Source organism: Poecile atricapillus, chromosome 1, assembly GCF_030490865.1.
Source record: "Poecile atricapillus isolate bPoeAtr1 chromosome 1, bPoeAtr1.hap1, whole genome shotgun sequence".
NCBI classification, from domain to species: domain Eukaryota; kingdom Metazoa; phylum Chordata; class Aves; order Passeriformes; family Paridae; genus Poecile; species Poecile atricapillus.
In genome coordinates this window covers 88,223,317-88,250,897 of record NC_081249.1, presented here as the reverse complement: position 1 = coordinate 88,250,897, position 27,581 = coordinate 88,223,317, and the positions used below count along the sequence as shown (strand labels likewise).

General features: G+C 42.3%; 2 protein-coding genes across 6 annotated transcripts in view; one reads left to right on the top strand and one right to left on the bottom strand.

Moving 5' to 3' along the window:
• FAM131B (family with sequence similarity 131 member B) overlaps positions 1-6,869 on the top strand; it is a 32,838-nt gene extending 25,969 nt beyond the window's left edge. The window contains exon 8 of one of the 2 annotated variants that reach the window (XR_009280755.1): positions 128-6,869. The gene's annotated coding sequence lies outside the window, so the exon portion shown is untranslated. Of the gene's footprint in view, positions 1-70 lie in introns of both variants that reach the window. The other variant, XR_009280754.1, reaches the window with a different exon arrangement.
• A 1,526-nt stretch (positions 6,870-8,395) lies between these two features.
• Positions 8,396-27,581, bottom strand: part of CLCN1 (chloride voltage-gated channel 1) — a 60,365-nt gene continuing 41,179 nt past the window's right edge. For 2 of the 4 annotated variants that reach the window (XM_058864724.1, XM_058864743.1), the window contains 14 exons: positions 26,312-26,413; positions 24,452-24,536; positions 23,898-24,047; positions 22,412-22,481; positions 21,008-21,118; positions 20,669-20,882; positions 19,817-19,950; positions 19,125-19,339; positions 18,899-19,004; positions 17,375-17,457; positions 16,575-16,613; positions 15,837-15,941; positions 13,878-13,964; positions 8,396-13,387 (listed from right to left, as the gene is read on the bottom strand). In XM_058864724.1, coding sequence (XP_058720707.1) covers positions 12,992-13,387; positions 13,878-13,964; positions 15,837-15,941; positions 16,575-16,613; positions 17,375-17,457; positions 18,899-19,004; positions 19,125-19,339; positions 19,817-19,950; positions 20,669-20,882; positions 21,008-21,118; positions 22,412-22,481; positions 23,898-24,047; positions 24,452-24,536; positions 26,312-26,413 — 1,897 coding nt within the window. In that variant the 3' untranslated portion in view covers positions 8,396-12,991. The remainder of the gene's footprint in view (positions 13,388-13,877; positions 13,965-15,836; positions 15,942-16,574; positions 16,614-17,374; positions 17,458-18,898; positions 19,005-19,124; positions 19,340-19,816; positions 19,951-20,668; positions 20,883-21,007; positions 21,119-22,411; positions 22,482-23,897; positions 24,048-24,451; positions 24,537-26,311; positions 26,414-27,581) is intronic. The other 2 variants (XM_058864733.1, XM_058864715.1) reach the window with 1 other exon arrangement.

The following is a 27,581-nucleotide window of genomic DNA, read 5'->3' as shown; positions in this document are numbered from 1 at the left end:
TTCTCACTCTGACTCATATTTGCTCTGTTTAATTCATGATACATTTGTCTCTTCTTTGCCTCCTCTTCAGGCTTGGGGTGTTTTTTTGGATGACAGGAGAGTGATACATGCTTCTTTCCTGCTTCAGGTTTAGCTCCTGCATATTTTCAGGGAAGAATGTCTAAGGCGAATAAAATGTGACTGAAGGAGTATCATCAAGTCTCAGAGTTTAGACAGCTCCTGGCAAGCAAAGCAAATGAAGTCCAGGAATTGTGAAAACTAGGAACGGGACTCTCAGGAAGAACTTTACCCCACTCAGCTTTTTCCCACTGACACAGGCAGCTGCAAAAAGAGGGACTCCTTTTTCAATACCCAGGACTTTCCCGCCAAGTCCACTTCAAGCAGATCTGTCCTCCCTCTCCATTGCACCTATAAATGAAAGACCTCTGGGGTGTTTAAGTAAGACTGGTAATTTGGTGTAGGTAAGAGAGAAAAGTTTTGATGACCCGTCTTTTTTTATGTATTTGCTTGGTCTTGCTTCCATCTTTCTAAGGAGGTCGCTCTTCTCCTGAAGGATGACCTTTCAATATCTCTTCAAAGATGTTTACACATACAGGTACTAACCACCCCTGGGCAGCAAGGCTTGATAAAAATGGTCTGCTATAGTTCTTGCAGGGCCAGTGGTAGCTCATTATCTTGAGCTGGCTTGGGTCCAGCTGTGGAGCAGGGCCTGGGAAATCCACACTAGGCAGAAGAGGGAGCTGGCAAGTGCCAAGAGCACCTCAGCAGATGAGTAAATGAGTAAGTTTAAAGCTGTTTTTATTTATTTTTTAAAAGGTCTTCAGGGAAACAGAAATGGTTGGGTGTGTACCTTTGTGGGAGATTTGGGTGGCTTGTTCCTTTCTCCAAACCATTTTGTTCCCATGTGCCTCTCCAGGACCAATCTGGATGTTTACAGTAACTTTCAGAGTAGCTTCTAAATATCCCTCTATGTTGTTTACAGGACTGGGACAAGTGGGTCAACTTGTCCAGGGCTTCTTTTCTCTTTTTTTTTGATATGGACATGTGGTACATTTACGAAGATGTCTGATTGATGTCTAAAAGATACACCTTATCTCCATGGAAGGCAGTGAGAGGGAGTTATCTACATAGGGAAAAGTATGAAAAAAATTGAACTTAAAGAAAACTCTGTGGAGTCCAATAGGAGGAGAAAATCTGTAGATTCTTCTAGCCTCTGTGGAGTTGGGGTAGAGAATTATACCCTGCTGTATAGTTCCATAACCTGCTGTCTAGAAACCTGTAGATAGCCTTATTCTCTGTGAATGCAGACTGGTTTCAACACCACTCTTTGTAAAAGTTTTCCAGCTTACTAAATTCTGTAATTTTTTTTCATAAATGTCTTAACATTCTGTGAATAATAAACTTTCAGCCTTTTCTTGAAAGAAAGAAAAAGGCTATTTTCCATACCTCTCCACAATCCAAAAGAGCTAATTGCTAGGAGTTTGACTACAGAACGCAGATCTTCCTGTCCACACTTGCCACCCAAGTGAGAAGCCTGAGCTGGACTGGAAAGGCAGTTTGAATCTCTTTGAAAGTGGAAAATTGTTTGTATAATCCGACCTTTTCTTATGTAACAGGCCCACTGCCTGTGTGTATCCAATATCAGAGAGAGAGAGACCTGGAACCTACTGTACATTTCCCAGAAAAGCTGTTATTATATAGATACACCTATTCAAGCATATGGGAGGCACAGGTGCTCTGTGAGCGAAATTTGGCCTGCAGTCCCTTTATCCTGGTGAGGAGGGATGAGTTGGAGAGAGTCCAGCCACATAGTCAGAGCCCAAATTGTGTTTGTGAGGCTGTAAATAAGAGGGGAAGGTAAGCTCAGTATCCCTAATCTGCAGTTACTAAGAAACTGAGCTCTGCTGTTTGTTTCCACAAGCCCATTATAAGGCAAAGCTGCACTACAGAAAATTTTTGGATATTCTTGAAGTAGTGGAGGTAGAAGATTCCCATCTTTCTGCCAAGCCTTTGTCTTCAGTAGGAACTTGTTGAAATTACTATGCTAAACATGAAAGAAGGCTTAAACAGAAGTGACCCTAATTTAAAATCTTCTACTGCAAGAAAATTCTCTCTTGTTCCTTCTCCTATGATTGCTCATATCTGATTAGTTATACTATTTCATAAGTTTTTCTTTTATATAAATCTGAAGCTTTCTTTACAAGCCATTCAGTTCTTCAATTCCATTAGCTCAGGGTCTGGGACAGACAAGTTAATCTGCTTCTTTCAGTTTCTGTGCCTCTAAATCACCATCTTCTTTTGGAAAGCTGCTGGCAAGTCATCCATTTGCTTTCCCCCTTAAAAACATTAACATCACCTTTCAGGACAGGCTTGCTGCAGGGAACAGAGTTTAAGATCAGCTTCTAAGCTGATCCAGTGGTGAGCTGCTTTGAAGGAGGAGGAACTCTGCTCTGGCCATGCTCACCTCCCACAACCCTTGGGTAGGTGCTGATGCACAGCTGGCCCACACCAAGCTGGGGACTTTTATCCTGCTTTAAAAGTGAAGATGGAAGAGCTGTGAGCAGAGGGAGAGAGGGTTCTGTTCTCAGCAGCTGGCCTTCCTTTATTTCAGGTTAGAGAAACTGGGAAAGTGCACTTTGAAATGGCATCTTCGTGATGAGCGTAAGCTGCTCAAAGGAGCTGTCCTGCCTCCTCTCTTCCACCACCACCAGCTCTGTACTTCTACTGCCTAAAAAGCACCAGCACTAACACTCATTTGGTTGCTCAGGAACTGGCCCCATTGAAAACCAGCCCAGTCCCCTACCCAAATAAAGGTTCCAGTGGGATGAACACTTCATATTGCTTCTCTTGGTGAGGCAGGGATTACTGAGGGCTGGTGATACGTGTAGATGGTCATGTGGAAGACTGGTTGCAGATGCAACTTAAATTGGCTTAAGCTGATTGTGATATGTCAAAAGAATAAGCCCCACGGGGGTACCAGGAAAAACATTATTCCCCATTTTCTTCCTTAGTGTTTTCCTTGGAATTTTTAGTATGCTCTTGTTCGATTTGGTCTTTGTTATTTATGCTCTGTTGTTTCCCTCACTGTTCTCTCCCTCAGGCCACTTTGAGGTAAAACCTGGAAATTGGGCAGGAGGACATGACTAACTTGATATATGCATGAAATTAATAAAATTAACATGCACAAATCGTGTATGCACTCAGTGATTACACTCCATGGCAGCTAAAGACACTGATAAGTCTTACCCTGTAATTGCAAGAGGGGAGACTTGTTTAAGAGTGAAGCATAGCTGTTGGAAAGGGTATTTATCCCTATGTCCAGTCTAGTGTGAGATCTGGAAGAGGAGTACTTCACTCCTAGGCAGAGCCTGCGTGTGCTGTACCGTGTACAGCAGCAATGAAAAATGTTAGTTGTAGCCTCGGAGAAGAGAACTGGAGAAGGAAAGTCATCTCTTCGTTTGACACAGGAAGGAGGTACTGTGGTGAGGCAAGGTGGTGTGCAACAGTACAGGCTTGTGCACCGCTGTGTGTGTGTGGCAGAGGGGGAAACACATGGAGAGAAAAGCTTGGAAAAAAGTCAAGAAAAGCTTGATGTCTTTCGTTTACACTACACGGGTAAGAAGCTTCATGGCAGACTCCTGGCAGGGTGGACTGAGGTATAGAATTGCTATACAAGCTGTGGGTCCAGGATTGTTGCAGCTTATGGTGCTCCTTAGTCCAAGCCACGCTTTTTTAAGACGGTGATAGGAAAGAGACCTCCCTGAATTTGGGTGCCTGCTAGCTTCTTTTTCATTTTCTTCATAAAACAGTTCACAGTGCCCTTGGTTCTTCAGGGAAATCGCATGAGAAATACACCAAATAAGAACTTACTCCTTGCCCAAATGAAGTTAGTGTGAGTTCTGATCTCACTGGGAACTCGAAATACCTAAATTCAGCTTAGTTTGCCTTAACTTTTATATTGATAATTGCCTAGAAGGAGAGGCAAACTCAGATAATCTGCCTCTAAATGCTATAAAAAGCAGAGCAACATTGGCAAAGTCTAAGCTCTTCTTTCTAATTACTTCCAGGTGGATTTTCCAGTGTTCCTTGTTCAGACAACTCTGGCATATCTTTTTAACTAACTGTTTGACTTTTTCTGAAAGAAAAAAAAAGAAAAGAAAGGAAAGAAAAAAAAATTAATTCCAATACAGAGATTATCAGCAGTTTACAACTAGAAACATGTAAATAAGTAATGCTTTCACCTTTGATTTTCCTCCCCTGTAGCAATCTGACAGGGAAAGATTTCTATGCCATGGCTCAGGGAAAGGAAAAATAAACAGGGAAAATGTGAGTAAAATGGTGCCTATTAGAACTAAATGTATGTGTAGGACAGCCTACAGTCATTAAAGCACAGTCTCAAATATGATTGCAAGCTGTAAAGTCAATGTCAGGTGCCTCTTTTGTGCCATAGGCTTTTCCCAGGCTAAGCAGTGGTGAACCTGTGCAGAAGAGCTGGACTTCTGTGCCAGATCCGTGTCTCTCTCTGTCTCAGAATATGTCATGGAGCCTGAGGACATTGTGCTCCCTCAGCAGCACAACCAGCTCCATGGATTGACTGGGCTAAGGCATGAGGGTTATTATGTTAACAAATGGACATGGAAGATCTGCACCTGGAACATCAGGGTCTATTTACATCCTTGCACTGACATTTTTCCCCAGCACAGGCAGATCAAAGTGTTATTTTTTTCCTTGGAAATGAAGAGAAGCTCTATGATTGTCAGTGTTGGTCTGCACAAAAGAAAAGAAGTATGTGATGTATTTTTCCAGTGCAGATACACATTGTTGGAACAGGAAAAATTTAGTCAGGCTGTGATTCTGAGAAGGAGCATGTTTACTAAAACTGTAAAGACTTGTTCAAGAATGTTCTTAGTGCAGATACCACAGAATTACACAATGATTGGAAGGGACCTTAAAGATCATCAAGTCCAACCCCGCTGCCATGGGCAGGACTTACCTACTGATGTGTAGTAGCTGCTGTCTTCTGGGAAGAGAGGGGTTGCAGTGTTCTGTGGAAAGAATGCTCCTGCTAGGGTCTTCCTCATCTCCTAAAGCTGGGGACATTTTAAATGCCCTCTGAAAACTAGTCTTGTTTTTGCTTTCCCATAAGGGATCAAATGTCCATGCTTGCAAGACAAAAACATCTAAAAGGCTTTTCTCCATTACGGAAACAAGATTGTGCATCAAGATTTGCTTCTGATAAGATAAAGGCATGCAGTCCAGATTCATTGGCCTTTTGGATTCATTTTCATTTGGCATGGAAATCCAGTCATGATTGGATTGGAGGCCACAAGGTTAAGAACCTTCTTCCAGAGCTCTGCCATGTTCCCATGAGGCAAGTGTAGGCACACTTCCCTTCTTTTCAGATAACTGCATGCTTGAGCAACGTAGCAAGCCAAAAGCTCTTTTGCAGATAAATATTCTTGTTTGGCTTTAACTTTTCTTTTCTGATTTGTGGATGTTGTGCATGATTGGAGGTCTCTGGGAATCCTTACACCATAAAATTGGAACTCAAACGTAATTTTACAGGGAGCAAGATTTCTCTTGTTTCAGCTCTTTTCAGATGTGGGTGGGTACAGGCAGAAGATTTGGGAGGTACAAGGGTGGTGGATGGGAGTCTCAGGGGTGGCATGCGGGGTGGATTCCTGAAGCATGTGTAAAAATAACTGAAGGCTTAGGTCTTCACATGTTGTATTCTCAGTATCTGAAACTACTTTAGCATAAGCGTGTGGGACCATGGAGGTTGCTGCAAAGCACTTTTCAAGGGCTTCCCTGAGCCTGCACGTGTTTTCTGTAGCGGGGAGGCTGCATGGTGGTTGTATATATCCTTTTAAGCTAGTGTTTACAGAGGTGCATCGATGTCTGGGGAGAAAGTACTGAATGGAAGTAAAACCAAAAGGGAAAGGGACCCACTACTGAAAACTTTCGTCCTTACATTGTCCCACACTAGCCCTTAAAAACTAAAACGAGTCTGATTTGCCTTTGGTCTTCCAGCTCCAAAACATGTTTGCCTGAAAACTTTTGTTGGATATACTTCGCATGTTTTGATAATGTGACTTACGAGATAAACACTTCTACAAAGCTATATATAAATACATCCATGTGCAACCACCTGCATACATGTGCACACATCACATATAGACTTAGAGAACTGTATGGCACTACACACCTCCATGCCTGTACGTGGCAGCAACCACAGTAAAGGAGGGGAGGTAGCTCAAAATAGCATGTACAGTCCTTTATGGAGTTGTTATTAAACAGAATGTGGTCTTGCCCTCCTGGCTGGTGGAAGTGTTTTATTTCTGTGGGATTGGCTCCAGGGGAGTTGCGTCTGAGGAAGGAGGATCCTAGGAAGAGGGGGTGGGTTTCAAGGAGATAGTCTGATGGAGCACATTGAAAAGGATCCATGGTGGCTTGGAGAAGGACCCCAGAGTAGGAAATACCTGATTTCTCATTAAGAAAGAACATCACGTGTTTGACTGTACAGGGCTAAAATCTGATGTATGTCTGTGACTACCAGGCCATGAATCTGAGGACAGAAAGCATCACATCAACAAAATCCTCTAATTTAGCACAGAGTGAGTTTTCCTGTTCTACTGAATAAACATTTTCCAGGTGATACATACAAGTTTTGTCATAGTACTGGTGAGATGCAGACACATCTGACTCAGAGTTGGACAGAAATTTCACAACAGCCCATTAGGACAGGACACAGGAAGACTTCTGATGCTTAGGTTGTAATAGGCACTGACATTGGGTAGCATGACTCTGGGTTCACATTTCAGTTTTAAATGCTTCTCAGCCTGCTGTCCTCATAGCAGATTGGGGAATTGGTCAACTTAGGTTGTAATAGGCACTGACATTGGGTAGCATGACTCTGGGTTCACATTTCAGTTTTAAATGCTTCTCAGCCTGCTGTCCTCATAGCAGATTGGGGAATTGGTCAACCCAGAGGGAAAGAAAACATCTCTGCACTTCCAGCATTGTTGTGTCATCTGCTTCTGATGCAAGACATTAGGCAGATCCAGTAGCTGTTCGTTTGCCATATGAGACTTTTAAATTCTACCCATAAAAGGTATTATTTCCTTTCCAAGTCAAGATACTTGTGCTTTTCAAACTCTGGTTCTTCCAGGAGCTAAGAAGTGTCTCTTGCCCTGTTTAAGGCACAGAGTATTTTACAGCCAGGGCTACTGGACTGATCTCTGCTTTCTGTGTTCTAATTTAATTTGCTTCTTTCCAGTTTACCTGCTTTTGCTACTGAATAGGTTGCTATCCACCACTTGATATGTATGTCTACGTAGCTATGTTCATAGAATTGAATGTGACTTGCCTAAGACACAGTTAACTGCATTAGGTTTTTGTTCATTGTTTTTTGAAGTTTTTTTTTTTTTAAATTTTATTTTTGTCAGTCCTTGGTTGTCTGATGGTTTTTGTTTGTTTGGGCTTTTTTGGTGTGTGGGGTTTTTTTTTGTTTTGGGTTTTTGGGGTTTATTTGGCTGGTTGGTTTTTTGTTTGGTTTTATTGTTTGTTTTTGTTTTTTGTTGTTGATGTGTTTGTTTTTTTTCCAAATGGCCTCTAAACTACTTTCTTTTTGAAATGAAGTGTGTCAAATTAAATCAGTTATTCCACATATGTTTAAGACTTGAGTGCCTGGGAAAACAAAATGTCTCTGATCCTAGAAGTCATACACAGGAAAAATGTCTTTTTTTCTTCATTTCAAATTATGCTGCAAAGATGGTGTCCAGCTGCTGAATGCTTCACCTGAAAGAACTCTTTTGTCATCAAACTAAGTTAGACTTACCCCTCAGTTAAGTTCATCTTCTCTGGATTTAGCTGCTTAGCCCCAGCATGACCCTCATTCTATGGTATCTACCTGAGGCTCTCATCTCCCCTTTCTGCTTATTTCTCTGTTTAGACTAGATGGCAAACCTGCCATATGTTTCTCTCATGTTGCTGTTTTACAATACTTCATATGTTACTTCTAAGTGATTAATGAAAACTAAAAAGGTAACTAAAAAGGGCCTAAGAGCATTTTTGCTGCACACCTCACTGGATCTGCACTTTGCCAACTGCAAGGGTGCTTTCTACACAGTTTCTCAGACAGATCCTATCTTCTGTGCCAGAGAAATTGTGAATTTGAGTTAAGCATAGGATTCTGTGACATGTTTCGTCACAATTCAGCCATCTCAGCTCTCATTTCTTTTCTCAGCCTGTTTAAGTGTGCTATAGAAGTTTGAGGGGGGAGAGAAAAGCAGATTTTTTTTTTTCTTTCAAATGTTCATAAACCTTCCATTATTGTCTTTTGCATTTGTTTCTGTGTGGGAAAAAAAAAATTGAAAAGCTTCTAACTTGACTTTATGTGACTTTAATTCTGAATATATCTCAGTATGCCTTGTAGCTTTACCTTCTGTTCTTCAAACTGAGTAGCCATTCAGTAAACAGTCAGATACTAGTAGTACTTAGGTGGTTGTTCCTCTAAAGCAGGCAATTCACCTTTTCATTTCTCTGCATTCTGTTTCCTTTATGAATTTGCTACTGGACTTTTCCTCAGTTGGACATTGTCCTCTGTATCAGGTGCAATTCTTCAGATTGGCTAGATATGTTTCTGTAACTGGTTTTACTACACAGCACAAGACGTTTACATTAGCAGCACACTAAAAAGGCTGGGATGGGAGCAAATGCTTCTTTGAAAGTCCAGTGCTTGAACTACTAATAGGTTTGGGTGAGACTCTACCTCATTTGGCCATCACACTGATCCCAGCAGTGTCCACAGCAGTGTCTTGTTTGTCTTACGATGAGGCTGCACTGGGACTTGGTGACATCCAGCAAGCTGAGGGAAGGAGAGATGTGGCTTAAGGCACAGGAAGCTGATTTGGAGAGTTTTCTGCTCCTGCACAGCCATGATTTGACAGAGGTGAAGTTTGTGTGTGTGCCTGAGTGCACATGCACAGGGTTGTCTGTCCAGTGGCAGGGGGGGGACACAAAAGAACAGCCTGTGGCTCACTGTCAGGAGCAATTTAAGCTTGTCTCCCACAAACACAGCATTAAAAAGTTTTGCATCATGTCTTAAGACCCTAACCCTAATGCTCAGGCACAGCTTTAATGTGTAAATTTTAATTATTGGTTTCCAGTGTTGATTAAATTTTTATGAGCGCTGTGCCCGGATATCTGCTTATGTGGCCATGAACAACTTAGTGCTTGCTGCGGCTGTATTTTTAATAGTGTGTTTTTAATTACACCCTTCCTGGGTTTGGACTAAATTGGCAAAGAGGGAATCTTCACTTGCTCAGCTGGTTATTGCTGGTCTTATACTCTTTGGCTACAAAACAGACACTTCTATACAGTATTTGCAACACTGGGCAGAAGGGGGATGTTATTTTTATAGATGCTATCTGTCTCCCTGTTTCTGCCTGTACTAATTGTTTTTGTCCATAGGCTTAGAAAATGAGAATTTTTTTAGTCTCAAATAATTTTGCAACCAAAAATGTTACTTTGTTGAGGCAAATCTTTCTTGATGTTCAGCAGTTAATCTCCATGTGTTTTCTCCTTTATTCAGCTCATTGCCAAGTCTCTTAGCCTTGTCATACCTACCTAAAGTCTCCCTTGTCAACCTTAAGTCTTCCCTATTTTTTCAGTTCTTTATATTGATGCATTTAAAAACAAGACTCTGCTTTCACCTTTAAGTGCCATGTGAAAGGAAGAGTTCATTTTTTTGCTAGATGTGAATTTCTATCTGGATGGGAAGGCCTCACAGCTGATAAAAATTCTGGGGATATTTTGGGTTGAGAAAAAACTGTTTTTCCCACATCTCATTAAGCCTGTGCTATCTGGATAGGATGGGAGATGCAGGTTTTAGAGTGACAGATTAGTGTGACTTTGCTGGACAAAGGTTTCAAGTTTAAACTTTGAGGGGGTGTAATGGGATAGCCTGAGAGGGTACGACGTTAAAGTTCCCTTGACAAAGGTAGGTTTAGTATTATTTTCCTGCACATTTTAAACCTATTAATGTACTTGGTGTCAGCTCAGTGAAGATTTTATTGATAAGATGGAAGTGGAAACAACTTCGACCTTTGCAAACCATATTTGCAGAGTGTTTTTTGTCCCATCCTGGCTCCTTATGCTTTTCCACGTATGAATAAAGGTGAGAAAATGGTGCAGATGAATGCTGCTTCTGTTCCATAGCTGGAGACAATACCTGGAATGGATCTTTAGTAGTGTCTACAAAGAGCAGCAGTTAACATCCACCTTTCAGCTGCCCCCCAGAGAGCAATCTCACTGCTCACAGTAACCCAGGGACAGCTAAAGGCAACAGGAATGGAGAGGTGCCTGTGTGTCCATGTGTGTTCTCTTGCAATCTCAAGTGATGAGCCCCAAGAAGCTTTCCAGGTTAGCCAGTGCTTCACTCCGAGCTCCCCAGACCTCTCTCCATGTGCATCATTTTTGTTCCAGCTTCATCTCCCCCAGCTCACAATCTGTCTGTCATGACTCACACACTCACTGGCTTTGATTTAGACTCCCATCTGCTTTCTCAGCCAGTCACATCCCAGTTCTTCTGTAACACACTGTAGGAGAAGTGTGGGACTGGAGCAGAGCATATATCTGTATTCAGGAGAGAGGAGGGGAAGGTGTACTGACTCCAGCCTCAAAGTTTCTCCTTGTCTCATCTGTCTCAGTGGAAGCATGTGGTTAAGCTGTAAAATACAAGTCTGCACAGTAAGGCCGGGGATGACTTGGAGAAACTCATCCTTCTTTGGGTGTGCTCGGACCCTCAGACCAGATTTAGCCTCAGTGCTGTCACTCACTGAATATTTATGTTTTTGCAAAAGGAATGTCCTTTCTCCTCTGCTTATATAAGGAACTACCACAATTCCCTGAGGGAAAAAAAAAAAAAAAAAAGAAGCAGTTATTTTGCCTTTTCCCTGCAGGCAGCAGAAGGTGACACAAAGGTAGTGGGGAGGCTGTGCTGATGCCTGGCAGACACAAAATTTCCCCTCTGGTGGAGGCAAGCAGCTGTTGTGGGCAAGAGACTTGCCCTCAGATCACCACTGTCTCCTCACAAGGACTGGATGGCTCCTGGAGGACAGACAATCATTAAGGCAGGGAAAGGCTGTCCCCAGTTAGCTTATAAATGGTGATCTGGTGCCAGAACCAGAACAGACCTGGTGGGTTCTGAAGTCCAGACAGCAAAAATAAATTTCTCTCTGTTTGAGAGACTAACAGGGCAGATTTCCTCCTACTGTAAGCTTGTCACAGACTCTCCCACCTATAAGCATCATCAGAGAGGAATTGGTGCAAGGTCAATACTTGGAATTAAAGCCAGAAGGGAATTTTCCTTTGGTGACTGGGTTAGAGGTAATTATTTTTTTGACTTGCTCCTGAGACAGCTTATGGAAAATCACATGTTAAAGTAGGAGTGGTGACTCTTAAGTTAGATAATGTTTTCAGGAAGGGATAATGCTATCAGGAAGGGGAATGAGAATACCCTCAAGAACGTATTTTCAGAGCCTGGATTTCTTCTCTGTTTCTGATCAGTGGAAACACATCTAATAGGCTGCTTGGGACTGCATCTAAGTGCTATGAGACACCAAAAATACGGTAGAAAGAGATGTAGACTGTTAGAAGAAGCTGCAGAATACACAGAATTTGGTTTTGCCTGTTTACTGCGAAAACCTCACAAGAGCGGTGAAGCAGCATCTTATCTTTGGATGCCAAGGTTTTGCATGCATGACACGAACTGACAAGACATCTTTTTGCAAGATGCAGATCTGCTCCAGATTTAGAACTGGAATAGAGGGATGCTGCAGACAAGGGTTGAGGTCTTTGCTGTTAGCCACAACAGAGACAAGCTGGCAAAAGTGAGAGCTGGAATTCTCGCATCTGAGGTATGCAGAAATATGTGGAAAGTAGGCAGGGTAGAATTACCAAGAACGAGAGCAGGAGTTTTCAGAAAGAAACCTGTTTTCAAAGTGTAGAAAATGTGTCTTCCCTCTGCTGTATTTCTTGGCAGCCTGCTAACACTCCGTAATTATTTTTTTTTTCTTGAGTTCTTACATTTTAAGACTATAACTGTGGAAAATTGTGAACAGTGATTCAGAGAGACAAACACATCTATTTGAAATACAGGTACATATATGCTATTTTACTCCCCTTCCCCCAGCACTGAGGATGCCCTCAACGAAGATTTTCCCATTCTGTTTTAAAATTCCAGAGATGATGGGAAAACAAAGAAGCTTTTCTCTCTTCCAGTGTTTTCTAAAGCCTTGGCTGAATTCAAGACACGAGGCATATAGCAAATATTTTCCTCCTATCTGTTTTTAGGGCATGGCATGGCTCAGCTATAGGATAGAGGAGAAGCTCCTAACTGCATCCCCATCCAGGAAAATCCCAGAGTAAAAATTGAGAAAGAATAAAAACGTTCTGTGTGGGAATGTTTGGGGGAGGGGTGCAAGATAAGAGCCAGTAAAAAGGAGCTGCAGCAACATGGACAGGGTGGCAGTCAGAAGCAGCAGTGTGCTTCTAGGCTGGAGGTTTGGCTGCGTTACTCTGCTGCATGCAGGTCTGGGGCCACTGGAAGGATGGCACTGGTGGTGAGTGAGAACTGATCCTCCTGCACTTTCCACATGGCAGATTGACCCCGAGCACCCTGACTGTGTCCAGCAGTATCCAGGTCCTGTTACAGTGTGCTCTGCCATGGCAGGAGCCTGGGCATTGTAAGCCTGCACTCAGGCACCTCGCGGTCCACATCCAACACCTGCACGCGCCCAAATAGTCCAGCAGCCTAACAGTCTGCACAGAGGGAAAGCGTCAGGAGAGAGGGTCAGCCCGATGTCCCTCCTCCCAGCTGAATCACCCCTCTGTGGGGATTGCAAGGAACATCCAAAAGCTTCTCTTTGAGGAGCAAACGCAAGAAGACTGGCTCACTGAAGAGTGTGATGGACTGCTTCCCTCACACCAGCTATATGGCAACATCCTCATCCTCGTCTTCATCTTCATCCAGGTCAGTGGTGCGTAGGTTTATGTCCTTGAGGATATCTGAGATGTTTTCAGCAACTGGCCCTGTCAGCTCCATCTCTTCCAGCTCAGTATCCGTGGCATAAGCGGAGCTGGGGACTTCCCCCTCTTCCTGTGAGTGTGAGGGCTGGGGGGAGTGCGAGCAGGGAGGCAGAGGGCTCTCAGTGCCCAGGTTTGCTGCTTGCTGTGCTGCCATCGTGCCGTTGTCTTCCCGGCTCCACGCCTGAGCGCCCTGCCCGACCTTAGTGTTGGTGGAAGTCCGGTTGATGTCACGGAAACTGGCAAGGGGTGGTCGGAGACGAACCCCAGAGCGGGTGGAACCCTCTATTGCCTTCTGGAGCTGAAAAAAAGAGAAAAATTTCAGGATGAGGCTGGCCCAGCCCTACCCGGCAGAAGTTCATCTACTCCCCAGGGTAAGGGGATCACAAATAGAGTCACAGCTCTACCTCTGGGGCCTGTGGAGATCTTTTACACTGGTGGTGTAGTGAAAAATTCCATGGTAAACAACAAATTCCACACCTCTTTCAGAAACAGTAATAGCCACTCAGTTAAGAGTGGCTATTAAGCCTCAGTGAAAAGCCCTACACTTCTGAAAAAGATGAACCTTCTAACATCCCTGGAAAGAGCACCTGCTGCCTCCACCGAAATGCAGTCATCCATTCCCTTACACGGATTCCAAAGAGCTGACTCAGAATTCAACACTGGGTTGAAAATGTAGCACTTGCAGTTATATATATTCCCAGCTGGAACTTGCAGCACCTGTGAGTTACTGCAGTGATCCACAGGACACTTGCAGTTATTTAAGAGGATGGCAGAGGATCTGTACTCACCTCTTCCAAAGCCAACACTCCCCTCAGCTTCCCCATGCTGGTTACGTAGGCGTGGCTGAGGCCCAGCAGGGAGAACAAGGTGTGCGTCTAGGAGCAAAACCGCAAGAAGACCATTTCAGGGATTTAGGAAATGGGTAGCACAGAACTTGGTGCTAGGGCTGGGACTCAGGATTTAGAAATGGAAGTCACAAAGAGACAAAATTGTGCAGTTATCCCAGAAATGATGTCTTCCCTTCTTCCCCTTTTGTATCTGCCAAATACTACTCCCTGCTCCTTCTGCTGTGCAGCTGTAGTTGGGACTGCGCTGATGACAGAGAGCACATTCTCAAGGTTATTCTCATCCTGCATCTGGTGGAGATTCACATACAACACCCTGTGTTGTGCATTTAGAGACCTATGCAGATCCTGTTTCATTTTGGTGCTGGAAGATGTACTACCGTATATGTAGAGTCAAAAACTGCTTAGGTTATTTATTCCAGTGCTTTCCTTAACAATAGAGGATTTATTTTTTTCCAGTCCCAGAATGTTTTCTGTGAAAACTTAAGCTTGTTGCTTATCCAGTGCAGTGAGAACACTGAGAACAAGTTATTTCCTTTTTCTTACAAAGTCTCCTTGAAAGGACAGATATCACACTGCTATCAGTCTTCTTTTCTTCAGCCTAAATATACCCCATTATTTTACTATTATTCACAGATCTTTCTGGCTTTCTAAAACTTTCCACATTCTCAGTGCTCATCTCTGGTATATTTCCAGCCTCCAGGTTCTTGAAGCTGAGCTCTAGCTGGACTTTACCTATGGTCTTACATTAAATCATTCTGTCACAGCTAGTGTTTTACTGTTGGCTTTTTTTTTTAGCATCATATGAGATACTGAATGTCATGTTCTAGTCAAAACTAGGAAAAATCTGATTTCTCAAGAAAAAGACATTTTACTCTGATGTAAAAGAAAACCACACTGGTTAAATATAGTTTGATCACGATAAACTGTGATATTATTTTCTTTGTCAGTAGTCTCACATTTAGCTCTAACTGTGGATACTTCATATAGTTTGATTATTTATTCCTGTTTGGTTTTTGTTGTTTTGTTGGGGTTTTTTTGTTCATCCAAGTTAAGTTGATTTGTCTGTTATTTTAGAGTTTCTCACTTGCTCTTTTGATTAACACTTTCCCCATAATTTTTTGTGAGCCTATATTCTCAAAGATAAATGCTAGTAGTTTTCAGATGACTTCACCCAGCCCTTCATAAAACTCATCTGAACTACATGCTAGCATATTCTTGTTTTTCTCAAGGCTGACATCTTAACAGTAATTGATTAATTTAGTACAAGGTTTATGCTGACCATTCACATTAAATGAGTATTGATAAAAGCATGCACTGTGCACTTTTGCTTCAGTAGACTGCTTTCCCTTTCCACTGAGTAAAAGCCCCATCTTGTCTTCCTCCTGGCATACAATGACTGCTTTAATCCCCAGTTATCCTATGCTGACTCTAGGTGTTGCATGATCCAGCTTCCTCTTTCCTTGTGCTTCAGTTCAATGAAGGGCCTATGACACCACAGGCAGACTTTACACCCTGACAGAAACACCCTGAGAAATCCAGGAGTGCTCATTCCAGTGCTGCACACTGACAGGGCAGAGTCTAAATCTCAGTGCAATGCCCCTGCAGCAAGGCACACAATGCTACTGTTCATGTAGCAGATTTTTGTTTGTTTGGTTTTTTTTTTTTGTCCAAAAGCTTTTTTAATAAATGGACTCAGACTTCTTATCACAAAGCCTTTCATTTTGCAGGAGATTGGAGGTGTACACAGAAGATTACAGGAACAAGCTCGATGTTGCTCGATGTGAAAGTGGCTGGTGATAGTAGTTGTAGGTGAAGACAGGGGGAATAAATAAGTGATAGACTGGACCTGGAGTGAGTGGAGAAAAATGATGTATGCCTCAAGAAGACATCTGCACTCACCTTGTGCAGGGAAGTTCTCTCCACCAGTTGGAAAGGGGAGGGATCTACGCGGCAGCTGTCAAAGCACACATTCTTGTTCAGCTCCTCCTGTTCCCAAGCATCTATCTGACACAGGAAAGAAGAGGAGTCACTCTTACAGCTACCTGCAGCATTGCTGTCTTGTGTACCCAAGCTAGCCTCCTCCTCCTGTTAATGCTTCTTCCTTCCTACATACATCATTCATCTTGTCCATTGTATCTCATCCCTCAGGCTTCCCACCCCTTTCTTGCCAGATGTCAAGTCCCTGTGGAAACAGGGCAATTCAGAGATTTTCTGAGAAGATGGGGTTTTGTTTTTTCCTTCTTAAGGAGGGAGTGAACATCTTTAGCTTTTCTTTCTGAGTGCATCTTCCCCTTGTTGTTGCAAGATAATCAATCCACTATGTAAGAAATGATGGAACAACATGGGGCCACAGAAAGATTTAGATGAGGGGACACCCGTGGAGGCCTCTAGTCCAAAACCCTGCTGCAGCAGGGCTGACTTCAAAGCTAGATCAGATTAGTCAGAGATTTACCGACACATCTAGCCAATCTCTTCTCCTATGGGTGAGACTTGCCCACTGTGCCACTCCAACAAGAAAGTGACTTTGGCTATGGCTTTATGTGGCAATCACTGAGGTTCCTGGAGCATTGCAAGTGATAGGAAATGGGTAAAAGAAGCACTCACATGACCTCACTCTGTTTTTGCATCTGGTCTTACCTCTTCTGGTGTCATTGTCTCAATGACTTCCACTGGCTCCTGTAGGAGAAAACACTGTTCAGGACAGCCAAAGAACCCACAGTTTCACAGAGTACAGAAAGGGAAAATCTGCACAGCCTCCTCACCCCATGTGGTCCCCTTTTTGTTCCAAATAGTGTCTTTCCAAGTGCTCAGATTTTCTTTATACTCATCCATTATACAGTGTACTCTGCCCTTGCTGTGCTTCCCTTGCCAATGACAATTCGCCATGGAGTTCTGGTGGAGCAATTCAGGTGCCTAAACATGGCCATCTAATACTGATTTAGATGCTCTCAGGACATCCCACATGGGGTCCAACCACTGCCCTGCAGTGGATGGGTGTCCCATAAGCTCTGTTATCCCCAAGTCCTGTGCAGATGTGTCAAATAACCAAGGGCGTTTAACATGGCAAGAGCCAAATGCATTTTTTTCATTTTTCTCCATCTGTCCAGAACTGTTTGCCAAATGGAATAGAACTGCTCTTTATGGCAGGTTAGCCAAAATATCATTAATTTTTTTTTTCACTGAGAAAAGATGCCCAAACTCAATCACGATGGTAGCCTGACACCTGAGCACAGGTGACTCTTTAGGAAGATGCACACTCCTTTACAGTAATCACACCCTTTCTCATTGGAGGGAGTTCCCCATTGATGCTGTCAGAGTTCAAGACCATAATTGTGTCTATGCTCTAGCCAAATGCTGAATATCTCAAGTAGTAGTCTCTAGTTCCATTGCATTTCCTTCCTTCATCTGGGTACTACCAGGCTCTCTGTAGCCCTAACCTGGATGGTGCTCTCTGTTTCATGTGGACGGCTGCAGTGGCACAAGAGCTGCTGGATCAGTTGCCTCAGACTCCTGAAACTGCCTGAAGGATGAGAACAAACATGTGGATAAGAGAGAAGAACAAGTGAGAGACAAAAATACAAAGCCCCACACCTATCACATCCTCTTAGCCAAGGTAGGCTGGGAAATAACTACAAGGGACGTGATAGAGCTGAGCCAGTCACAATCTGGCATTCAGTTTCTAAGATGGTGTCTGGGACATTCCAGAATGAATATTCCCATGCAACAAAATGTATCATCAAACTGGATGTGACAGGTGCCAAGGGGTGAGGAGTCCATGGGTTCTGCCAGCAGTGGAATGATGGGAATAGAAAAGACCAGAATTATACTCCCAAGCAGAGGAGTTAGCAAAGAGGAGGAGATGGGGCCTGGTGCTGTTCTGAACAAGGCTGTGGAGGAAGTTTGGTCAGAAGCAAAGATACCAGTGAGCCAAACTAAAAAAAGAAAAAGAAGGTCTTATTAATTCACTCCTGTTCCACTTCCTCTTGTCATTCCTGGATCACTCAGTTCTAGCTTCACATAAAATGTTTCACACACTGTCCTTGTTTTATATGTGATTCTTTTTCTGCTTGGGTAAGATAGGTGGATGGTTGTCCCACCACTCCACTGCTCTGGAAACATAAAGTGGATTTTTCTATGTCTTAAAGTTTTAGCCATACATGAGGGGTGTTAATGAACCAGAATGTGCTATATGCTCTATTACATGTAACCTTTGGGTACCTAAAAGCACGAGCTCAAGTCTTGTCCTCTGTACTCATTCTCAAGACTGGGATACATCGCTGTGCTTACTCACTCCCTGCATATTTCAGGATGCATAAAGGATAAAAAAAACAACCCACCATCCTGCATCAAATATACATGATAAATGAATCAGAAATGAGATATGAGTACAGTCTTGAAAGCACAGCTAATACAGGCTGGGGTGTGACACAAAAGAACACAATACATCAGTGTTGTCCATGTTAATGCAGCTGAATCAAAGAGATGCGTGTCCAAGGGAGGAGTCTTTCAATTTTGGAGATGGCTGAGCAACAGCCTAAGCTACTCAAAAACTTTGTGCAGATGTTCAGCTCTCAGGCTGCTTTCCCCAGGGAGATTCATTCACATGGTGAAGGAGCCAAGAGATGGGGACCCTTCCATCTAGACTCTACAGAAAACGTCCAAAGAATTGTTATTGCAAAGAATGGAGTGGGGAGACCAAGAGAGTCCATCCTCAGTGGGACTACCTATGCCATGCTCTCTGAGGGGTCATAACAGAAGGTATTTCCAGGTACATTACACTGATGTTGAGATGCACTAACAAAGTGGCTTTGATTCAGGAGCAGCAGAGAAAGCTCCTTCTGTCAGTCTCTGGAAAACCAGCACCTCACACAGGCAGGTACACACAGTTAGCATGAAAGCTTCCCCAGGCTTGTGGGGGATTGTTTCAGGATGTGGTTGAGCCATGAAAGAAGTTACCATACCTGAGTGTTGCTGGGGCTCCAAGGTTTCAGGCATTTGTTTAAGAGCACTTGTTGGGCCATTTGGCTCCTCTGGGTAGCTGGGAGTGGGACTTGGAGGCCGAGGCAGCTGTTATGGAAAGGAGAGAAAATAAAGTCCACCTTGTGCCATTTATTCCTCAGCCTCCTCAAATGCCTGACTGCTTCTAAGCAGTCTGTATGCTGCAGTCTGTCCACTTCTCTCCCTCACCTCTCCCTTCTCATCTGTATCCTCATCCTCATCGACATAAGCAAAAGATTCATGCTTCAGCTTTGGCAGGTTTGCCCAGGGTCCATCATAGGGTGCCTCATTCAGCTTCTGCTGCATTTCTCTGTTGAGGAGCCGCCGCCGCTCTGGGCTGAGCTGTGTCTGGAGGAGAGCCTGCAGTTCTGATCGCTCCACAGACCCCAGGAGGATCATGGACTCTGCACAGCACAGAGCAGGGAAGCCATTAAGCCACCTCAAGGTTTTGAAGGTCCCCTTCCACATATCACCCCTTTCTCCTACCAGCCTCTTCCAGGTGCTCAGGCTCATACTATCTAGAGCTGTGCAGGAGTCATTGACCAGCCCTGTGGCAGCTCCTAGGCTGTGGGGCAGGACCTCCCTGTCCTGAGCTGTGCCACCCCATCCATGCTCTTGGCTCATGCAGGATCCCAGGAAGGCCCTGTTGTCACAGTTCAGTCTACAGACGTCCCACACACCTCCCTTAGGTGCTGGATCTGCTTTACTGCCCACACTCCAGCTTACCTGTCTGCCATACATCATCCACAGTGGGAGATTTTTCAGGATTTATTTTTCTGTGTGGTAGGTCACACTGCCTGCTTCACACCCTGTAATTTGAAAGCTATTTTCTCCAAGCTGAGACAGTCTTCAGGAAGGACCAGTTTCTCCACATTGCTTACCTGGCGAGTCCACCAAAGGCAAAGATTTCACTGTGGTGCTTTGGAGTACTGCTTGCAAGTCTCTGTATTTACAGTTGGAGGAAACAAATTTCACATCTTGGACCATAATGTCCTCAACAAAGATATTGTATTTGCTGTGAATTTATGGATGATAAGAGGAAGAATTAGCATATCAAAAATGTCAAGTACATAAATTCTCTAAAGAAATACCTAAATGACCACTTTTTAAAATGTGCTCAAAATGCAGCTGCCAAATGATTGTCTGTGACTGTAACCAGAGGATTTTCCAAGAGGATAAGCACAGATTAACTGGATTTCCATTACAGTTGTATTCCACTGTGTTACCCCTCACCATAAAATACACACATGTATACATATATGTTTAGATGGTTTTTATATACATACATATGTGTATGATGCATACTAGAGAGAGGAAGACATTTATAGGAATAACTGAGTTTTGCTTCAAGTAAAATATCCAAATAAAGCATTTCAAACATTTTCTGGGGAAAAAATATCCAAGCCCCACTGAATTTAGATAAATGAGACTCCTGGTTTTTAAATTGTTAAGCTGAAGCAATTTGGAAATATTAATACACATTCAGTAACATTGCAGATCATTCAAACTTGTTCTTTCAGTGAAAAGAAGAAGAGGACTTTTCTCCATTTTTGTGTATGGAACCTAATTCTTCAACTTCAACACTTGTTTTTTCTTACTGCGGACCTATTCTGCCTTCTTAATTCCTTTGTAGAACTGAACCCTTTTCATAACTTTTTATTCCCCTGTGGTCTTAACCCTCTCCTGCTTTATTTCTTTGCCACTCCATGTTTCCACCTGTTTTGCTACTATACCTTATGTGATTCCAGCCCAGGTCTGGCAGGTAGGGCAACTTCTTCACCTGGATGATGCTGTCATAGAGGCTGGGCTGCAAACTCTGGGCCACCATGTTGGCAAGAATGACAGCCACCATCATGGGCAGGATGTGAGAGATCTGACCTGTCAGCTCGAAGCAGATGACAGCGGTGGAGACGGTGTGGCTCACCGCTCCTGTCAATGCTGCTGCACCTTTCCCAGGTAGGAGAAGAAATAGGGAGAGGAGAAGCGTGTCACAGAGAAAGAGCATGTCATGTCAACCAGGAAAATTACAGCAGTGGGAGCAGGTGAGGGAAAAGGAAGACGTGGAGGCTCACCAATGACAGCATACCCTCCAGGTAAGATTTGATAAAGAATGTCATCAAAGAGGATCCCGTTGGGAAAAAGTGATGCCATGATTTCCCCAATGAGACGTCCAAATGCAGCACCTGAAAAATATCACTGACAGTTATGTAATTAACATATAAGGAACATCCAATCTGTGCTGTGCTGCTTTGCTGGGTAATCTCTTGGATATTTTCTAACAGAAATGAAGCAAAAAATGACATTGAAATGACACTGGTAACTAAAGAGTAGTTCTAAGTTACAAAATACAGAAGTTAGACTCCAAGAGGAAAAAAGGGCACTAAGATGGGTAAATACAGTTGATCCCTCATTCATTCATTTGGGCACACCAGGCACAACAGTAGCTGTGATTCCCAGGCTGGGGGACATATTTTCAGACTGAGTAAAATCTCAATCCAGATCAGACTTGAGGCCCTTTAGACACTCATTCTGTGGATGTCTGAATACTGGAATCACAGCTTACAGAAAAGTTTTTGTGGGAAGAGACTTCTGGAGGTCTTGTTCTCACCCCTGCTCAGAAAAGGGCCAATTTCAAAGTGAGGTGGAGTCACCCATGTCTTGTTCAGACAGGTTTTACAAGTCTGCAAGGATCTCTTGGATTGGTAGACACAAAATGGCACAATGTTCCAGAATTGTATCCAAAATGCTGAATGCATAAAAACACACAATTTCTTGCATTTCTGTCTAAGTCTTTTCCTAATACAGCCTTGATGTTGGTTAGCCTTCATCACTGCAAGGGCATGGTACTGCCTCATGTTCAGCTGCTGCCTGTGAGAACTCAGAGATCCTTAGAGCACCCTATTTCATTTGAGAGTTGTGGGTACTTAATGCTGTACATCATGAGCTTGTACAGTTCAGTCTAACACAGCCTCTTTCTTAACATTAGCATCATATTCTTTTAATTTTTTTTATTGGAATTAAAACCAGTTAAAAGCCAATAAACTTTTTATGTTACCACATTTCAGTCAGAAGAAAGGAGTAAGTGGTAGATCATGTTGTGGGTACTAGTTTGGAGGTTACCTCTTCTGTCTGGCTTTCAGGGGTGAAAGGAACAACTACTATTAATTGTAGGATGGAAGTTACTCTGTAAGTGAAGAGGCACAGAGATTAGAAGGCCATGGCTCAGCATGTTTCCCCAGGTGTGGCTTTCCTTATGTAAAAGGGAATTACCTACTTGGAATTTAGTTTCGGGGGGTTGAGGAAAAGTCAAAAGCAGAGACCCAGAGGCTGGTCTATGGGCTTCTAATCAGGTTGTCACAGACATCAAGTGATGACTGCTCTTATACCAGATGCACCCTGCTGGGTGTGTAGGCAGTGCCTCTCCTATTCTCTCCACCTGTCAGATGAATATGCTGCAAAACAAAATTGAAACTCACCTAATACGAAAACAGGCATGAAACCTCCACAGGGGATTGGCATCGTGGTGGCAATAACAGCCATGCAGAACTAGAACAGAGGCAGAGGGTGCAGCTGTTACGGGGCAGCAGTAGCATTTCCTGCTGCCCCACTCTGTGCCCAGCCTGTCTACAGAGACCAGAAAGCTGCTGAGGTGTCGTACTGCTAACTGAGCTCTGTCTTTGCAGTACCAAATCTGACCAAATAAAGCTGAAATCTGACTATACTGCAATGGAGAATCAGGCCAGGCCTTTGCCCAGATTCAAAATAGCAGTTTCTTGTTAATGTGGTCTATCCCAAGGCTGAAAACATCCAGAAGAAAATCAAGAGCAGTTATCTAGTGAATAGAGAAAGCCTTTAGTTAGTAGGACAGTGCCAATGAATCCAGTGTCTGAGGGTACAGCTCTTCCAAAGGCAAGCAGATAGACTCAGGACAGACACACCCTGTAGTCCACTCCTCCTTTCCTCAAGTAAACAAGACCTTTTCTGCTTGGTACACTGTAGTAAGAATTATCACAGAAGGAGAACCCTTAACTACTTGTCAGAAATTTGATAGAGTGTTTTACTTTAGGTGGAAACAGTTGTATCGATCAGTCATTGGTAGCTGTTCTTGATCTACTGAAATTTTCAACTGACATTGCAAGGTGGCCTCAGCTCTTCTGTCCCTTTGGAATAAGTAAATACTAAAAGAATTAGCACTTATTCTGTAATATTTTTATCCTTTCATATATATATATATATTTCATCTTAGGAAAACCTCCTTATTGCTACTTTTATTTTGAACATTGGAATATGATGTTTTCTTCTTTCAAATGTGTTTGATTTTTTTGTTGTTTTTTTTTTTCTCTGTCCTATGTCAAGCTGATCCTTTCAGAGGCTGAACAGTTGCAACTTCCACAGACCATATCAGAATTTTTAATCTGCTGTTGCTTTTGGGGAAGTGATCAAAACTGTTTCTAGCTGCATTTCTCCATCAAGTTTTGATGGACTGCTAACAAATCCTTGAGCCTCACACAGCCATAGATTGTGCTTGCATATTCCTATTTGTCTCCTATCTGAAGTCAGGAATATCAAATAGGCTGTATCAGACTTCATTTAGATCAAACATAAATTATCTGAGAACTTTTTAGGCAAATATTTATTTTTGTGGAACTTGAGAAATCTTTCCTGGTTTAGTCCTCCAGCTACCAGCTACTATACAGTGGATACCGAAGGTCATTCAGCAGGATGCATGAGGAGGATGACCTGGGGAGCAGAAAAGGCCACAAAATTACTAAAACTATTCCCTAATAATTTTGGTCATTCAAGGTGGACAAACATCGCATCAGAAGATGTAGGAATCCACTGCAGCTGTAGTGCTTCATTCAGTACCCAGCAGCTCCTCACTGGCACTTCACAAACTGCTTTACAAAAGGGAAGAACATTCAGTCTGAGTGGAGAAGGGTTATGATGAGCTGGGCTTCCTACCTTAACGAGGAAGAAGAGCAGGATGATGACAAAGACACTGACTTTTGGATGGATCCAGGCAGCAGATTTCCCTAGGATCTGGGTGTCTCCAGAGTGCTTGATCCAGGTATAGTTATCAAAAAGAGTGCTGATGGCTTCCCGTGGCATCAACTAAACAGCAAAAAAACCAGGTATGAGTCATGAGATTATATGGAGTAAATGTTCTATATCTGTTACAAAGAAGCGGAGGAGATTTTTACTGTGGTAATTCATGACTATGAGACTTAATTCACAGTTTTAATCTTCAGGAAGAGAGACAGAACTTTACTCAAACAGGTGAAAAGATAACTACTTTTACACATGGGGTAACATCTTCCTTATTATTTGCTTAGAAGAGTGGACCTTTTTCAAGTTTTCTATGAAGGAGATAGCAGAGATCATATAGTGCCTCCTCAGTCAAAACGTCTCCCCTATCATTCTTCCCTTTTCCCTGACACAAGGTTATTGGGGCAGAGGACAAGGAGGTAACATACCAAAGAACTGCACAGAACTGGTAATATACTTTCCAGTCTCACCTCTCCTGCCATGAACTGCCCAAATCCATGAGGAAATGTCACAGACGCTATACAGAAGGTTATAACCGTGGGGTATATCAGTCGGCTGTAAAGAAAGAAACTTATTACAACATGGCCTCACATTCTGTTCCTGTAGCACCATCACTTCAGGACTAGGAATCCCTTTTCTGTGAAGCCTCTCTGTATTTGTATGCATTGCTTTGGAGTGCTGTTACTGGCAGTTTAATGCCCGGCTCCACTGATCATCATAACTCATGGAGTTTACCTGTTAGCAAAACCCTTTTTCCCCATCAGAATTAGTGTAATAGGAAGGATGGAAGAAGAGAGGGGTGTACAACATGCACAAACTTGAACATGTAGGAGGAATGAGTGTTTGCAGTGATGTGTTGACGTATTGTCAAAAGCCATTACTTTTCTCATTTGTCCTGATGATGACAGCCTTGCTTCTTCACCCCCCCCCACACAATGTATCCTGTCCTAGTGGATTTAAATGTAGGGGGTTTTCAAACATTTCTGCAGGCACCTCTGCATAAGTTTTCTTATGGGGAAAACTGCTTCTCTTTCCACTGAATTGCTGACTGTCACAGTTTTGTGGAAGGTGTCCTTGGCAGCCAGTGGGTCTAGCAGTGCCAGGCCAGTGGGACACAGTGGGACAGAGGCTGAAGCCATCTGTGTTTTCCTGCTGCTGTGTCCAGAACCAGGGTGGGTATCTGGGTAAAACTGTGACACTTGACAAGCACTGAGACAGAATGAACCCAAACTGCTTCCACATGCTGGACTAATCCTGTCATGTGGCCCATGGCAAGTTACTGTTTTCTACAGGAAGTGTTGGCTGAGATTTAGGAAGACAAAATATAACCTTTAATTTGTTTCGGTCTAAGGACCTAAAAAATTCTGGGAAATCAGTGAAAAGTGAATTCCCACTTTTCAGGCTTTGCTCTACTCCTCTATTAACTTGACTTGGTAGCCCTGCTGCTGCTTATGGGTAAGGTTACACGATGAAGAAAGACAATTTTTCTTCCACATAAGAAAGTAAGTAAATTTGAGCTTCTGTTTATCTAATGATTTTCTTCTGGCCAGGCCTGCAACTTGATAAGAAATAAAGTCCTCCGTGCCTTTCAACTTCAAAAATTCTCATAATATCAGATCTTTTTCTGTAAAGAGGCTGAAGACATTTACAGCTAGCCAGCATTTCTTGTTCAAGTTATAAACTTTGGAGGCTAGAACTTTATTAGAGAGGGTAAAACAGTATCTTCAAGTGTCCTGTAAAACCTCTGTTGTCAAGACTTTTATTTTGCATTTCTCTTCCATGCTGCATTTCACACCATTTGGTTACTATCAGTTTCAGCTTTTGGTTCATAAGAATGGAGCACATTCCTCACATTTTTGCCAATACTATGATTAAAAACCAAATATATATTTTAAAAACATAGTTAGATTTCAGCTGCATTTAATTTTCCTGAAATATAAATAATGTTGAATTTTTCACAGATCCTAAAAAACCCAAACAAACCAGAAACAGCCTGATTTTAAGAAGCATGATAATTGACTTTCTAATTAAAAATATTTTCTGTCCAATGAATAGTTTGCCTTATCCTCTTAACAAATATTGCAGAGTCTCCCTTTCAAATCAAGAAGCTATTTGAAATTATGGAGGCTGACCAAAAAGAAAATCCAGTGCAGGAAAAATTCTCTTGATGGTTGCAGAGATCTTACTCTCATATAGGAGCAGTTTCTCACATTTTTATTATTTTACACATGAAATAGGTCTACTGTCTTCCAGAAAGCAATTGTTGTTATCCAATACCAGTAGGGTGTAAGAGTCTGGTCCCTAAAGAGAATATCTTGACAAGCACTCACTATTTGGTGAGAAACTGGCTCAGAGCTTTATGACGTCGGATGCCCAGGACCACTTGGCGGTTGAGATAAACAAAAAAGGCTCCAAGGAATCCAGAACATATGCTAAAATGGAGAAAAATAAATAAAATCATGCCAAACAATAGATAATACACAAAGCATCAAACAAGGAAATGAGTTTAAGTGGCTTAATCTTGAGCTGCTTGTGAAGTCTTTGGAATGTCACCAAGAGGGTTACTCCTATAGTAGCTCATTTGAAGATATTGACTCCCTGATGAAAGGGGAGAAATTATCTTGGACCTCTGTCATTCACACTACCATTTACCAATTTTCTCTTGATGAGATGGAAAAATCTATAAAATAATCTATAAAAATCTATAAAAAGAGGCTGACAGTTCTCAGCGAGGGCTCATGAAGAGCAACCAAAGACCAGTATTGTCAGATACCAGTATTGTAAAAATGAAGGGAGTTTTAAGTCTGATCCAGTAAAATTATGTGCCTACAAGAATTACCAATAGTAATAGGAACTCTTGTGCCTAAAGCAAAGTATATCATCTCTATGATCCTAATCACTTAGGCTTATGCTCCTGATCTTAATAAAGTAAGAAAAAAAGTGGAGTTGTCTAAGAATTTGTGTGATCCTTAGGCTCTGTAGCTTAATGAGACTTGGATAAATAGAGCCTAATACTTGAACATGAAAAAAAAAAAGGAAGAGTGGAAAAAGACTGCATTTAGAATTGGTAAGGGGAAGCCTTATTTTATGTGGCAAGTAATTAACCTACATAATACTGAGGAGAAACACTTAATATTTTCATCCTATTCATTTCTAAAATTAATGGACTTTTGCTTTGCTATATGTTATGCATGCTTTTGCCAAATCTCATTCAATGATTAATTTAATTTAATTTAATTATACTTAAAGTATACTAAATATACTTAATATAAAGTATAAAGTATGTACATTAAAAGTAATACTGCTTCATCATTTAAAAATTGCAGAAACACGTTTAAACTGAGTATAAAGCTTTTCACAGACAATCATGTTCAATGAATTACTCTTAAATATTTTAAGCCAGCACTGATTAGAACAGTGTTTAGAATAGACTAGTTCCTTAGGCAAGATAAGCCTAAAGACTGCACAGTCAACTGAATTGCTCTATAATGCTTTATTTTAAAATATAGATCTCTCAATTCATGTCTATCAATTTATCAATAAACTGGAAATGCTCCTTTTGTATAGATTATGCAAACTAACATTTGCTGACACAGAAAA